The sequence below is a fragment of the Pipra filicauda genome, unplaced genomic scaffold, assembly GCF_003945595.2.
Source record: "Pipra filicauda isolate LSUMZ 115617 unplaced genomic scaffold, ASM394559v2 scaffold33_size4404698_pilon, whole genome shotgun sequence".
In the NCBI taxonomy this organism is placed as follows: domain Eukaryota; kingdom Metazoa; phylum Chordata; class Aves; order Passeriformes; family Pipridae; genus Pipra; species Pipra filicauda.
This window is the reverse complement of record NW_024104465.1, coordinates 761,809-776,018: the sequence shown is the minus strand read 5'-3', so window position 1 is coordinate 776,018 and position 14,210 is coordinate 761,809. Positions and strand designations below refer to the sequence as shown.

Genomic DNA, 14,210 nt, shown 5'->3' with positions numbered 1-14,210 from the left:
ATCCAGGTCTTTCAGGCTGACTTCTAATAGCATCACTACAAGAATTTAATAGGAAAAATTTAGAGAGCAAATATTTACCTTCCCAGCTTCCATAGAGTTCACTCAATTGGCCTTCAATTGGTCACGCCACAACCTCCCACTCACAGTCTCCGATGGAAGAAGTCTACATTTAGTAACATAAATACTGGCTGGTTTATCTCATACCCATGTCAAGGTGAGCTTGTCGTATAAAGAGACACCAATTCCCTTTATCGCCAGTCTCTCTGTCAAGTCCTGCAAGAATGAAGTTCCTGACCCTGCTTTTCCTGTTGTTGGGTGCGTAGGTGCCCTCACCCCCGGACTTGGTAACAGTCAGCCTGACTCTAACCTCTGTGTCTCTCCTCAGTGGGCGCAGCCAGCGCTGATGTCTCTCCCCGGGCCATGTGGCTGTTCCGCAAGTTGATCAAGTGCACCCTGCCAGACAGCCACCCGCTGCTGGACTTCAACGGCTACGGCTGCTACTGCGGCTTGGGAGGCAGCGGGACTCCAGTTGATGAGCTCGACAGGTTTATAACACCCTGCTTTTACAAACCTCTTTCCTTGCTTGTGCTTTCCTGGTTCTGCACCCCAGCTTCGTCTCAGCTGGCCCTGCCTATAAACACTCATAAACCCTCCAGCTGCTGTGAATGAAGCTTCTTCTGACAGATGGATTCAAAGGAACAAGGATGTGCAGTATCACACCTCAGTGCCTTATTACTAAGATAAAATATAATCCCAGCAACTCTCTTTTCCTTCCTATGGCAGCACAGCACGCTCATTCCAGCATTTTTTCCAGCAGTGTTGTGCCAGCAGCCTGGGCGCAGCTCTGCACACTCTGCCCAGTGCACAGCCATCAACACATGCAGGGCTGAGCTGGAAAATGCTGGGAAACGGCTTGGACAGTTTAGAGATCACACAAGTCTGACAGCCAAGACACCGTGCTTTGTGTTGGCTGTGAGCTCTCAGGACCACTGAGGGGGTGTATAGGGTAAACACTGGCTTTTGCTTTCTCTGTGCCCAATAGACAATTGAGATCATCTCCAGTAAGTACACGTGTACCACACACCTCTCGGACCATGAGCTGGCACAACCGTTTCCCTTTGGGGCTGCTCTCTTGTCACTGGGTATCTTTTTGATTTTGGGGTTTTTTTTTGTTCAGTGCCTTGTCAAAGTAACCATAGTATATTTGTGTGTCTTACAGGTCAGCTGTATTTCTGGTAGTTTCTGACCTTTTTCTCCTTGTTTCCCAGGTGCTGCCAGGTACACGATAACTGCTACGGAGAGGCACAGAAATTGGACTCATGCAGATTCCTCCTGGACAACCCCTACACCAAGTCCTACAAGTACAGCTGCTCCAGCGGGGAGATTACATGTAGCAGTACGTCCACTTCCACATGACTCCAAATGTTCTCCATTCTCTCTTTGGAAGGAACAGGGCTCTGTGTTACACTCACACTTCTGTGGCAGGAAGACGGGGGGCTGGTTGTCAGAAAAGGCACACCTCACACAGGCACTGGAGCGAATATTCTCCATATAGCCCACAATTTAAAGTTTATGAAGATATATGGTATCACAGGGAAGCCTGTCTCCTCTTCAGGGGACTGAGTCCCTGTGGCACTTTTCTGGGATTCCTTTTAATGGCAGTACCCAAGAGATCAGCGTGTTAACTGGGCAGTGTTACCCGGCTTTTGCCGGACACCTCTGATGAACGGTGAAACCTTTATAGGGCTCTGGAACCGAGGTAAAGAGCAGAGAGGCCGGCAAACAGCACTGCAGGAGGGGAGGGAGGAAGGGGCCAGAGATGGCCGGGCTGGAGGGCACAGCTTTGGATGCAGAGGTTTAGCGGGGAGAATCCTGTGCACCCCAAAACGATGGCAGCACTGAAACGGGTACACCCTGACAGCAGAAATGCCAGCCTGAGCCACCGCAGTGCCTGGCGAAGGAGCTGCGGGGTCTGAGCGCTCCTCTCTCTCCTCCAGGCAAGAACGACGAGTGCTCCGCGTTCATCTGCAACTGCGACCGCACCGCTGCCATGTGCTTCGCCAACACGCCCTACAACCCCGAACACAAGGATCTGGATAAAAAGAAATACTGCCAATAGTCTCCCTCCTGCCCCTCAGGGCGGCCGCAGGACTTAAAAACCACCTCAATAAACGCCTTACAACAACCCACTGCTTCCCACCGCGCTGCGACGACAGGGTCATGTGGAAGGCAGGGGAGGGGCGGGGCCTCCCCACCTCCCCTCACGCCCCGCCCCCTCTGCCCACGGCTCGCTGGGGCGCGCGTGGCGCCCCCGCCTTCGCTGATTGGCCCTTGGAAGCGGCGGGGGCGGGGCGGGGCGCGCGAGACCGCGAGCAGGTGCGTCCCGCGTGCAGCCCCGCCCCGCCCCTCAGGTACCTGCGGGCTGAGGGTGGGGCTGCGGCTCCGCGGTGCGACTCTCCTGTTTCCCCACACTCGAGGGGATTCTCAGGGCGACCCTCCTGCACTCCTTCACACTCCAGGGGCTCCTCAGGGCGACCCTCCTGCACTCCTTCACACTCCAGGGGCGCCTCAGGGCGCCCTTCCCACTCTCCGTCACCCTCCCGGACCTTCTCAGGGCGACCCTCCTGCCCTTCCGGGGCTCCTCAGGGCGACCCTGCCTCCCTCACCGTCCTGGGGGCTCCTCAGGGCACCTCTCCCGCCCTCGCAGGGCTCCTCAGGGTGACCCTCACGCCCTCCCTCGCCCTCCCTCACCCGCCCGGGGCTCCTCAGGGCGACCTTCCCACACTCCCTCACGCTCCAAGGGCTCCTCAGGGCGACCTTCCCACACTCCCTCCTACTCCAGGGGCTCCCCAGGGCACCTCTCCCGCCCTCACGGGGCTCGTCAGGGCGTCCTTCCCGCCCCCTCACCCTGGCGCCGGGCTGCCCACGCCATAGCCACAGCACAGCTGTCCCCCGGGGCACGGCTGCGTGAGGGGATTGAGCTGCTCGGCCGCTCCCCGCTCTGAGGGAGCCCTTCCGCTGCCCGGCGCCGTTCCCGGTCAGGAGCTGCAGGACAGGAGGTAATGTTGGCTTGGAACGCAGGGACCCCTCTGAGGGATGGTGTCTGCCCCGGTTTTCCAGCCCTGCCAAGGTCCTGTGCCAAAGCCGCCCCCCGCCCTTGGTACTAGTTCTGCTGGCAGAGGCTTTAGGGAGGTGCGGGTGAGCTCCTGGGGCAGGGGCTGCTCACTCCTGTTCCTCACGGGAATGAACTGTACCCAAACATGGAGCAGAACCCAAGGATCTGCAAGAGGGCTCTGAGAAACTAGAAACAGATGGAGAAGGAAGAAGCTGGCTTGATATGTTGTTGGAAGGTACTTGCAATGCCTTCCTATTGAAGGTCACTGGATCTTTGAGGGCATTAGCATGATAATGAGATAAGATAGTAAATTGCATTTTGTTCTTTTTTTTTTAATGAAAGAAAAAATGGAGTGTGTGGCAGCCAGATACTCCATCTTATGGCACATCAAGTCCTAGTTTTGTACCAGTATTTGTTGCTTATTTTTCCTTGGGTGTTCGTGTACGTGAATTTTCTGGAAACGTTGAGTACTTGGGGTCCTCCAAAGAAATCCTGAGGATCCTGGATGTGCTCCCAAGATGTGGCCGAGATGAATCATTCCTAGGGCTGGAAGTGCAAGATGAGATCTCCTGTGCTCACACACTAGCTCTGATTCTCTGAAATTATTTTTTGTAGAACAGTAAAGCTCCTAAGTAAATGTTACTGAAATCCCTTTGTAGTGATAAATTATAAATCCTGTTGTAGAGAAAAAAAAGTAAAATACCATCACTATCTAGAAGGAACACTGTACTTTTGAGCTGTATCATCACTAGCAGAGAAGATTTGCTGGGGTGCAGTTGGAAGCATTTCAGAACCTGTTGGTATAAATTTGGCCTGTAAAAGGAACTCTCTAGATTTGAGGTGAGCAGTGTATTTACTCCTGGCATCCAGCATTTGGGGCACATAGATAGCATTCCATAGATAAATTCAGTGGATAAATGAAGGCTCCATTTCAATTTATATCCATCCTACTCTGTACAGATTTGATAAGCCTACACTTATGTTTAATCCCTTGATCGTGCTTCTCATTTCCATGCTGCTTTGGTGGTGTGAAAGACCTAACAGTAAATTCAAACATCCTCCATCCATAGGGAACCTTCCCACAAAATGTAGCGTGTCAGGCCCTAATGAACGGCACAGGTGGGGAGGCTGAAGGGGTTCTGCTAATTAGGGCTTTGAGGAATGTTGTGGAAAGAGCAGGGCCAGTGATTGCTTGAACTGACTCACTGCCAGTGTATGGAGAGTACAAGGTGTGTGTGAAGATCTTCTGCCATGACAGCCTGTTCCAAAACAGAAACACAAGGTATCCCTGTGCTCAGCAAGCTGGGGAGCTCTGAGGCCCCTCACAGCACTGCAGCTGGGACGTGAGATGCTGGAGGGACAGCAGCTCTGTGGGCTCACACTGCAGAAGTGAAATCTCAGCCTCTTATCTTCCTTTTCTCTATTGTTGTTTTCTAGGCCAAGATTTTTCAGTCTCTGCAGGGAGAGTCGAATTACTCTTAACTATATGGGCATTGCAGAGATGAAAGGGAAAGTGCTCCAGCTGAGGTGAGACATGCAGAGAGCAAACAACTGTGCTTGTGGTAATGATCCTGTGTCAGTTCCTATTCGGGCCTGAGACCAATACAAGACATTTGTACTGTTGGTCTTCCTCTCAAGCTCTTCTCTTCCTCTCTTCTTCCCTGCCATTGTCTAGTTAGTGGTGCAGGAGGTGGTACTTGGGTATCTTTCCTTAGTGGGAGAGGACAGAATTGCAGGTGTCTGGAACAGTCTTTCACCTTCCTGCTGCAAAGGCTGGGAAAGGGTGACATCCAAGGCAGTTATGGGGGAAGAAGCACACTCTAGAAGGTAGATTTGGGTCATTTTCCAGAAGTCATGAACAAGCAGGTGTGTCAGTAGGAGCAATGTGACTGTAAGATGTGGGAGGCTGCACTTACACCACAGCCACCCAGCCCTCCAGGCCATCTGCAGTCTGTGTTGCCCTCACTGGAGCTCAGTGTGTGAAATACCTCTCTCAGGCTGCTGGGCTCAATTACAGTTTGCTCTGAGAATTTGCCCAGAAACAAAGACAAGATTTGCCAAATAGGAAGTGGCTTTTATTTGCTTTGGGTAACTCCAACCCCACTTCCAGAGGAGCAGCAGAAAAATCCATTATAAGGTACTCTCAGCTCCTTTATCCAAACCTCAGGAGGAACAGCTGTAAGAAAAAGGGAAGAGCATAAGCTGTTGATTCAGCTAATTTCATGGTAAAAAAACCTGTCCTTGTGCTGTTGTCTGATGTGTACATTTGGCACCCGCAGGTGCACAGAGCTATGACTGCAAGCCATGATCTAAAATACTGGTGGACTGGTCTAAAAACTATGAGCCAGAAAAGGTGGGAGAGGGTTGAATCATGTGGAGGATGAGACTGACTTAAAGCAGACAGCATAGATAGAAAGGATCTGTGAGAACACTGCTCAGGCTCTGTAACACTTCCCATAGTTTTAGCCAATAACACAAAGATTATGGCCCTTTTGTTTTAGCTTTCAGGAACAACATTTCTCCCCCTTTTTAAACCCTCCTCCCTTGCAAATTCTGCATTGTCTGAGAGAATGAAGCTGAACACTAGGTCAGTTATGTTACTGAGTTTGTTGTTTTCCCACAGCATGGCTAATTCCTATACTGCTCAGCCCTGGAGGTTTCTGTAACTCCCTCCAGGCTGGTGATGACATCAGTAAGCTGAGAAACACAAACTTCTCAGGATAGGCCTTTGCTAGCTGCCTGCAAAGACATAGTTATGTTCTGATAGCTGTTATCTCTCTGCATTGCATCTTCCCACACAAACAGCCCCCAAGGAGTGACAGGGGAAGGTGTCAGTCAGCATTAGAGTGATGCAGATCTGGCTTTTGGTGCAGGATCTTTAGGCGCTCTCAGGCATTTCTCAGTTGAGTGAACTTCTCAGTGGTGTCTTGGAGAACATGTTAAGAGCTGAAGTGCTCTGATCCTACTCTAAAAGAAGTCAACTTTAGTAGTACTAGATCAGCCTAGCAGGAAAAAAAAAAAGGAACTCCTTCATCTCAGCCTCATGTATTTGCTGTAGATATGCTCATTAACATATAGTAATAAACTATGGACATGAAGTCTACTGTAATGTTTGTTTATTGTAAGTCATTGTCTCAGGGACTTAAAAGTATAATCCCTAGAGGGTCAGGGTAATATGACTCATCTGCCAGTAATGCTGAAGAGACACCCTGACTCCTCTCCCACAGGCTCAGCTGCAGAACTGGAGAAGAGGCAGGGATAGATGTGGGAGGTTTAGTTACCTGTCACATAGCTAATTCCAAGTCTTCACTTGAAATGTTTTCTTGTTTTAGATGTTTCGGTAATGCTCCCACACCATCTCAAAATGCTGGCTCTACTGGCAGTAAACCTGCAGCCTCTGTTTTTGACATACCAATGTCACAGGAGTTTCAAGGTGGGGCAGAAGATGATGCAGATGGTGAGAAACTCAGCCCCAGCTCCTCTGCTAAGGAGTGCCTCTTCTTACATGGAAAAACCTATGCAAATAAATTCCCTGTGTGTGGGGACTCTGCTATACTTTAGCCATGATTTCTGCAAAAGCCTTGGTTAGCAGGACAGCTGTACTATGGACAGGACAGGTAAATATGGAGTGACATCTGTGAGCTTTCTTCACTGCCAAACAGAGGACACCTTCCTGCTGCAAAGTGGGGTCTCCATTAAATGAGAGCAGAATGCAGGTGGGGGTCCTGAACTGATCTCACTTGGTTTCTAAGTGAAGCTGTCTCTCCTCTGACCCATAACAGCCAAATCTTGAAATGCATTAAGCCCTCTACCTTCTCCAGAAATTGGGTGCCTATGTATCCCTTATTTTCTGTGCTTTACTTGCTCCTGCCTGGCATGGATTTGAATCAACAACAAAGCAAAAAAGAACTTTGTATCACGTGGTCAGTTGTCCTTGCTTTGCTACTTGACCTTTTAGCAGATGACTCTGTCATCCTTGTTTCCAACTGCTTGTTACAGTTCTTGTCAAAATATTAGTACAGGACATGTTATTTGCAGAGTAGGAGGGGGCATTTGTAAAGCCCCAACAATTAATATCCCTCATAGCCAGAAGGGAAGTGGTAGATTCATGCAGAAGGTCAAGTCAAAAATTTAGTGTTCTAGTTTGTGCAAGGTTCTGTCTTTTACTCTGTAAAAGGTTTGATATGGCTTACAATACCACCCTCAGGATCAACAAAAAATGGTTAGCCAGCAGTGATGGATCTCCTGTTAGGAGTGTGGAAATTGCATCTATTAATAGCTTGAGATTAGCTCCTGAGGGAGACCTATTGTACAGATTTAATTGTATTTCCCTCTTAATTCATCAGCTGCTAGTAATTACATTCTGCATTTTTGCAATGGAAAAAATGGATCTAAACTGGCTATTGAGAGTGTACTTAAATAAATCATAGGAGGGAGAGAAAATTACAATGCAAACAGTATCAATCTTGTAAACAATTTCAATTCACTACTTAGCTATTCATTAATTAAATAACATACTCAGAAAACGCATTCTGGAAAATGTAGCAGCCCCTCTGAAAGCAGTGCTGGTCAGATTAGCTTAAAGTAACTCCTCTGGCATTTCAACAATATTTAATTTTTAAAGGGTTCAAATAGGAAGCAGTTTAGCTTGTTAACTGACAGTTTAGGGAAATGCTGACTTCCCGTCCTTGCTGGAAGATGTCAGCCTTGTACTCTGTGCTTCCAAATAATCTCTTACAAGAGCAGTGTTTTTGTTCAGCTTCTATTTTAAATCTTTTCTTTAAATGACAACTGCAGTTCCTCTTGCCTCCTTTTTCTAGTGACGTTGGATCCTCCAGCAGATGCCCAGGTTTCCCACATCGCCCTCCTGTGCTGTAGCCTCAAGTTACTCAGTCAAAATCCCTGTCCCTCATTCTCCTCTGGGGACAACTGAGGTATTTTGTCCTCAGTTACAGCAGTCCGATTATCCTGTCCCAGTGAATGAAAAGGCACTGTTTACCACGGCAAGGTAAGGCAGAAAAGTGTTTTTTTTTTCATCATCATCCTGTTTCCCGATGGTTTCAATGGAGAGAACTGGCGAGGCCGACACGTGCGAGGCTTGCTGCCCTCTCCTGGTGTCCTCAGTGCCCGTGCACCGGATCTCACAGCTGCCTCCTAGATGGAGGTTTTCCCCTTTCTGAGATGATGATTCCTGCAGGAGTGGAAGGAAGAAGCTGCTTTATCGATGGAATTGATTACTTTAAACGGCAGTGTCTGCTTAGGATTAGCTGGACCAATTCAACCAGGAAGAGCTTTGGAATTATCAGTTGCAAAGGCAACAGTGTGATCAGGTTCTCTGGAACTACAGATGATCCCCTGTAGTTTTCTCATACTGACAAATGGAATTCAACACTGCTGAGTCTTCTGGCTACTCCTGCCCAGTTTTCTGGGAGCATTAGCACTTAGTATGCTTTTTGTTTATGATCATGGGAAACAGTATCATGGCCCATCAGAGCGTAACTGTTACAGATGAAAATTTCCAGCCGCGTTTTGATGCACGCTGTGGGAACATCTTTTTAGTCAGCACATCTCAGCCTCAGCATTTGCCAGGAACCCATCTTCTTACCCTGTGACTGACCAGGGAAGGTACTCACCTTGCAGAAATAACTTTACTCCTGATAGCTACTGGAGCTCAGCGGGTTGGGTCCTGTGCAACAATCAAAGGCAGCAGCTCCCCACAGCGGGAATTCAGTTTTAAGGATGCAAAGTGATCTAACCTTGTGGGCCCGATGTTAAGGACTGCAATTGGCAGCTTCTTCTCCCGGGCAGCGAGAGCAAACCTGTAACCAGAGTATACCTGCAGGAATAACAGAAGACAAAATTACTGGCAGCTTAGGCAAGGGAAGAGCTATGGAAAGGAGTAAGGAAAGGAAAAGAGTTGCTGTTGGCAGCGGGAAAAGGGGCTGTACATACAGGGTTCAGGTATGAAATGCCTTCGTTGTGGAGCGCACAGAAAAGAACAGCTTTTAACCTCTGTCAGTGAAGGATTTGCAATTTCATAGAACTGAAACTTCATAGCCCATGGAAAGAAAACATCCTTGTCTTTTAGTAAATCTCTGCAGCAGCTTTTATTAGTTATCATAGGTTCTTAAATGCTGCACTTTGATGGTTCTCACATGGCCCAGCTTAGGTGGTACAAGAACAAACCTAAGGCATTTCAATCATTCCTGTACAAAGGATTATAAGCTTAAGAAGTGCAAGCTCAAGGAATTTGTCTCCGGTATCCTGAAGCCAAGAGAATCACAAGCAGGCAGCCTTGGTTTTATCTCATTCTGGGAGGTGTTAGAGTAGGGGATTTTAACGTAATAGAACTTGTTCCTGAAAAAATTTCTCTTATACAAACACTATTACAAAATGGTTTAATTGTTTAATTACCTGTTGTTTAATTACCTTACCTTATCTATAAGAGGCTAATGGAGAAAACACACTGTGATACAAAGGACAATCCTAAGCAGTAAGGAAAGGTATTTCAGCTCTCTTTTTGAGAATTTAGTAAGGAATTAGATGTCCTAAAATCTGAAATTTCACACAGTGTGCCACAGGGCCTAAAAAGCTGCCAAAGGCTAAAAATCTCAAGAAAAAAAAAAAGTGAGGACTGAATTGTGCCAGGTTATCTTGGGTTTGTGGGCAATTGTGAACCTACAGCGTCCTGATGGAGGAGGCAGCAGAGAGAGGTCTGAATGGAGTTATTTATAGCAGCACAAAGTGACAGGGAAGCCCAAACAAGTAACCTGTGGAGCCAGATTCCAACCACAGTAAAAATAAAATACAAAGAAGCTCTGCAAAGGCTGATCTGTTCCACAAGCCATTTGTAGTCCTACATTGTGGAAGCCAGGATTGCTGCAGGCAGAGTAGCAGGGAAGCAGGAATGCAGTGTGGGAGGCAGACCTACTTACCTGCATGGAGGATCCTGCCACCAGCATGGAGTCTGATTCCGCCAGGCGCTGGTGCACAAAACTCACTTTTTCCTGGCTCACCGTGTCTCCAAAGAATGTCACGTCAGGCTTCAGGATTCCACCACACTTACGGCAGGCTGGGACTTGGAAGCTGCGCACCTGCTCATCCGTCAGGAACACATCCCCATCTGGAGCCACGCCAAATGCCTCAGCTTTCCAGGTAGGATTCAGAGCCTCAAAGTGCTCCTGGAGCTCAGAGCGCAAGATTCGATCTCCACAAGCCAAGCAGAAAACCCTGAAATTCAGAGCAAAGTCTTAATGGAGAGTTTCATGTCAGCTGAAGATCTGGAGCCTGTAACTGGTTCCTTAGGAGGCCTGTCATAATTGTCCATATTTATTTACCAAATAGTACAGGTCAAGGAGCTGTCTTTCTACCTCCAACTGTTGCTTTGTAGGAATGCTCTAGAGGAAGTGCTTTGAACCCTGTGCATCCTCTCTCCCAGTTCAGGCTGTGCTTTTTCATCTGGAAACCTGGGTAATCCCAGCCAGGCTGTGATGGCCCTTCTCCAGTCCACTCATGCTGTGCAATTCTGGCACTATCCACTCTGCTAGCCCTGGTGGATAATCCTTGTATCCTCAGGATCCCCTTGTCCTCTTCTCTAAGAGGACATTTGCTGTACCAAGGAAAGGGGAAACTGATGCAGGCTTCAAGGGAAATGATCCAAATAATGCTCTGAAAAAACAGAGTGGTGGTCATGTTTCTTAAATACTGTGCTGTGAACAGTGCTGGTTTGTAATCTTTTTCTCCACCCCAGCCCAGCACCACCTTTAAGCACATCATCTCCAGGAGCACAGCATGGATGTTTTGCCTCGTTTCTCAGCAGGTGACACCGCAGCAGCCTGTCAGTCACCCCAAAGGAGGGGCTGGAGCACTGCCCCCCCTCCCCGAGCCAGCAGCGGTACCTGTGAGTGCAGCCGTGCAGTTCCGTCACGCGCTGGCTCCCGGCCTTGGTGTGAAGGGCATCCACGTTCTGGGTCACCAGCCAGTGCAGCTTCCCCAGCTTCTCCCAGTCCCTCAGTACCAGGTGTGCTGTGTTTGGCTGGTGGGAGGAGAACTGGGGCCAGCCCACAAAGTTCCTTGCCCAGTAGCGCTGCCGGGCACTGGCACTGCGAACGAACTCGGCGTGCTGGACAGGCCGTCTGTCTGTCCTGGCATAGAGCCCGACACCTTCGGAGCGGTAATCTGGGATCCCTGACTCGGTCGAGATTCCAGCTCCAGTCATTACAAACAGCCTCTTGGAGTTAGAAACAAAGTGCTGCAGCTCCTCTACTTCCGCGGGATCTGGGGGAAGACAGGCTGGCACAAAAGTCAAGTTTGGAGAGGCTCTGGATACAGAATGGGATCTGAAATGATGGAATCTGATGGCTCTGAAAACTCCAGACAGCTTCCTGGCAGAGAACATGTTCAGCTAAAAGGCAAGAACAGAACACAAGGAAGGTAAAAGAAAGCAAAGAGCATGACCTTAATGCCATTTTCTTGAGATTCTCTGGAAAATGACGCTCCTAAGTATTCTTTGCTCTTTTTTCTGTTTAGCAAGGAAACAAACTATTTGCGAAACATTAACTAAAGCCCTCCATCCGAGGACAGCACTCGGATATCCCTTTGACAGATGGCAACACTGAGCACTGCTCAAGGTACAAGGACAAAGTTAACAGCCTTGACTTGTAGGGTTCCTGCTCTTCTATCCCGGTGTGAAGGACGGCTGCCTAAGAGGACTTGTAAAGAGCCCAGCAAGACCTGAGCATGCAAAGTCTTTCCCAGGTATGTGCAGGAAAGGCAGGAAGGCCAAGCACCCCACCCCAGAGGCACTGGCTGTTCCCTCCCCAGAAGAGACCCTTGCTCTGCTTTTTTAACACTCCTCCTGCTCCCAATCAGTCCTTTCTATTTACCCCATCCTTAACATGTGTTGTGGGAAGGGAAAGAAAAACAACCTTGAAATGTTGGGTTTTTCTCAGGACAAAGGCCTTGACAGGAGTTACTCCTTTGATGTGTGTTTTGGTTTGTTTCTCGATTTTGTTTTGTTTGTTTGTTTTGTTTTATTTTGTTTTGTTTTTCACAAAAGGCCTGGTGCAGAACAGGCCTTGAAATGGGACAGAAGATTATTAGGACACTCTCTAAATGCCTCTGACATCTCCTGTTCTGTGGGTGCCACCTCTCCAGAGTCAGTAGAGAGATGAAGGGGTGCTGCTTTGCTTCTCCAGCACAAACAGGGGCTGAGAAAGAAGGGATCACCCAAATGGGTGTGGGGCAGAAACAATTGCCTGGCAGGTAAGAATAGGACTGACACCCTGCTTAAAGGGAGGAACAGAATTCCCTGCTAGGGACAGGCAGGATGGCTTTGCTGTTAAGTAGCCTGGAATTGTGTGCAGGACCTATTGAGACAGCAGTGGATTGGTTTGGATTTTGATTTTGTTTGGGCTTTCTAGCAGTCTGCAGTTCTTTCTCCATTTCATTATTTTGAAACAATTTTTTCTGGGCCTCTCTACGGTTTTGGATACAAAGTACAAAAAGGTTTGAAAGTGACAGTACTGAGAATTGATTGTTTGGTATTTTTGCCTCCCACCATCTCCCTTGGCAAGGGGGCTCGTACAAGATGTGGGAGGTGGAGGAAGGACTTTAATTACTAATAAAAGGGCATGATCTCTAAAAGCTGATTGCAACAGGCCAGATTACCTGGTACATCTAAGTGGCCTTGCCTCAAGCCTCCAACTCCCCTCAAGTACCAGCTCTTACAGTAAATGGAGCAATATTTAAATACATTTAAAGCTTGGATGTTCAGCTGTAAGTATCATGATATTTAATAGAAGCTAGTGGCAAAGAATAGACTTGTCTCAGTTAATCTCCAGTTCTCAAGGCTTTGCATAATCATCAGTTGAATTACAGGGAAGATTAGACTGCCTCCCTAGTCTGTATTGCTTTTTAAATCTAAGCAGTGGATTCTGTTTGCAATGATTTTTGCCTTGTTTTGCTGTTTATCAGGAGCTGTGTTGGGCATTCCCTCCGAAGAGGTTTAATTTCCCATATGAATTAATTAGAAGGGACAAAGTCTCCCAATAAACTAATTTGCTCCGAGAATAACTTCTGTCATGATGCTCCCCGAAGGCTGTTAAGCCAGTTTGATGGTAATTAAATTGCTTTAACTGATGAAAACTCTTCATTCCTGCCTGTTATCATTAAAATATCTCTCAGAAGGAAATGTTCAGAGAGGAAATGAAATAGAAATGTAATAGGGGTTGGCCCACAGGAGAGAGAAGGCAAAAGAAGCAGATACATTTGAGAGCTGCTATGAACCAGAGAAGGACTGTGGAGGAGAGAAAGTTACAAAGGACAGAATATTTCCTGTCAAATGCAAAGCTGCTTTAAAAATCAGCGTTCTCAGATTAAAAAAATAACTACTGTACATAATAAGTGAAACTCTTTAAACGTACCTATGGAAAGCTGAGGCTTGAGGGTTTTTTTAAAGCACAGCCAAGATGCTCCACAGAAAAAGATCAGGCAAGGTTAAGGTAGAAGATAAACAGGATTCTACAAACGGTTACAGGCCAGAAATCCAGAGGGACTCCCGTGTCATCCCGGTCTCTTGTGTTGTGATAACGGGGAGGTGCGGGGTAACAGCCGAACTAAACCCGGCTAATGAAATAAGAGGGATACAGTGAATAATGCCTGGAAACTCACCTTTCATTGCTGCCGTGCCCGACCGCGGAAGGAAAGGGCTGACTGCCGGAAGAGGAGCTTTCTGGGAAATGTAGTTCGCGGGGAAATTAAGCCCTAAGCACAAAGACTACAATTCCCATGCTTCAAAGAAAGGCAGGGGAGGGGGGGAGAAAAAGGGTATCCCTAACATCCTGACACCTGAGTCAATCTGAAAACGCTGGGAACTCCATGGCAGCCCTCATGGAAACGTGCAAGATTAAAATCCGACTTGATTTGATACAAACGCATGTCACAGCTTTGATAAAATGCGTTGTAAATGCTTGTCCTTATAAAAGATGTATTTTCTTTTCAGTGAACAGATTTTAGGCTGATAATGTGATTCAACAAGTAACAGAAGAAAAATAAACTGAGGGCTGTTAAAGACATCTCCTCTAGCTCGGGAGTC

General features: G+C 47.7%; 3 protein-coding genes across 11 annotated transcripts in view; 2 read left to right on the top strand and 1 right to left on the bottom strand.

Annotated features, from left to right (window-relative positions):
• The first annotated feature begins 281 nt into the window (after positions 1 to 281).
• Positions 282 to 2,119, top strand: PLA2G1B (phospholipase A2 group IB). Its single transcript, XM_039384151.1, has 5 exons — positions 282 to 315; positions 386 to 545; positions 1,269 to 1,396; positions 1,745 to 1,759; positions 1,998 to 2,119. Exons 1-5 carry the CDS (start codon positions 282 to 284, stop codon positions 2,117 to 2,119), a joined length of 459 nt encoding a protein of 152 aa, XP_039240085.1.
• Positions 2,120 to 2,432: 313 nt separating this feature from the next.
• PXN (paxillin) overlaps positions 2,433 to 14,210 on the top strand; it is a 63,864-nt gene continuing 52,086 nt past the window's right edge. For 2 of the 9 annotated variants that reach the window (XM_039384199.1, XM_039384196.1), the window contains exons 1-2: positions 7,747 to 11,548; positions 11,645 to 11,872. The gene's annotated coding sequence lies outside the window, so the exon portion shown is untranslated. Of the gene's footprint in view, positions 3,060 to 4,534; positions 4,643 to 7,746; positions 11,873 to 13,171; positions 13,234 to 14,210 lie in introns of those variants that run through there. The other 7 variants (XM_039384198.1, XM_039384197.1, XM_039384204.1 and 4 more) reach the window with 7 other exon arrangements.
• Positions 7,589 to 13,735, bottom strand: SIRT4 (sirtuin 4). The gene is made up of 5 exons (XM_039384205.1): positions 13,540 to 13,735; positions 11,014 to 11,519; positions 10,051 to 10,345; positions 8,749 to 8,951; positions 7,589 to 8,306 (listed from the first exon to the last, which is right to left on the bottom strand). Exons 2-4 carry the CDS (start codon positions 11,511 to 11,513, stop codon positions 8,787 to 8,789), a joined length of 960 nt encoding a protein of 319 aa, XP_039240139.1. The 5' UTR covers positions 11,514 to 11,519; positions 13,540 to 13,735; the 3' UTR covers positions 7,589 to 8,306; positions 8,749 to 8,786.

Bases quoted from the DNA above. Each gene is read 5' to 3' on its own strand.
- SIRT4 (XM_039384205.1), bottom strand. From the start codon at position 11,513: ATGTTCTCTGCCAGGAAGCTGTCTGGAGTTTTCAGAGCCATCAGATTC. The intron at 10,346-11,013 runs GTACCGCTGCTG...TCTGAATTTCAG, and splicing joins CTGCACGGCTGCACTCACAG to GGTTTTCTGCTTGGCTTGTG. The intron at 8,952-10,050 runs GTAAGTAGGTCT...TTATTCCTGCAG, and splicing joins TGGCAGGATCCTCCATGCAG to GTATACTCTGGTTACAGGTT.
- PLA2G1B (XM_039384151.1), top strand. From the start codon at position 282: ATGAAGTTCCTGACCCTGCTTTTCCTGTTGTTGG. The intron at 316-385 runs GTGCGTAGGTGC...GTCTCTCCTCAG, and splicing joins CCTGCTTTTCCTGTTGTTGG to TGGGCGCAGCCAGCGCTGAT. The intron at 546-1,268 runs GTTTATAACACC...CTTGTTTCCCAG, and splicing joins CCAGTTGATGAGCTCGACAG to GTGCTGCCAGGTACACGATA.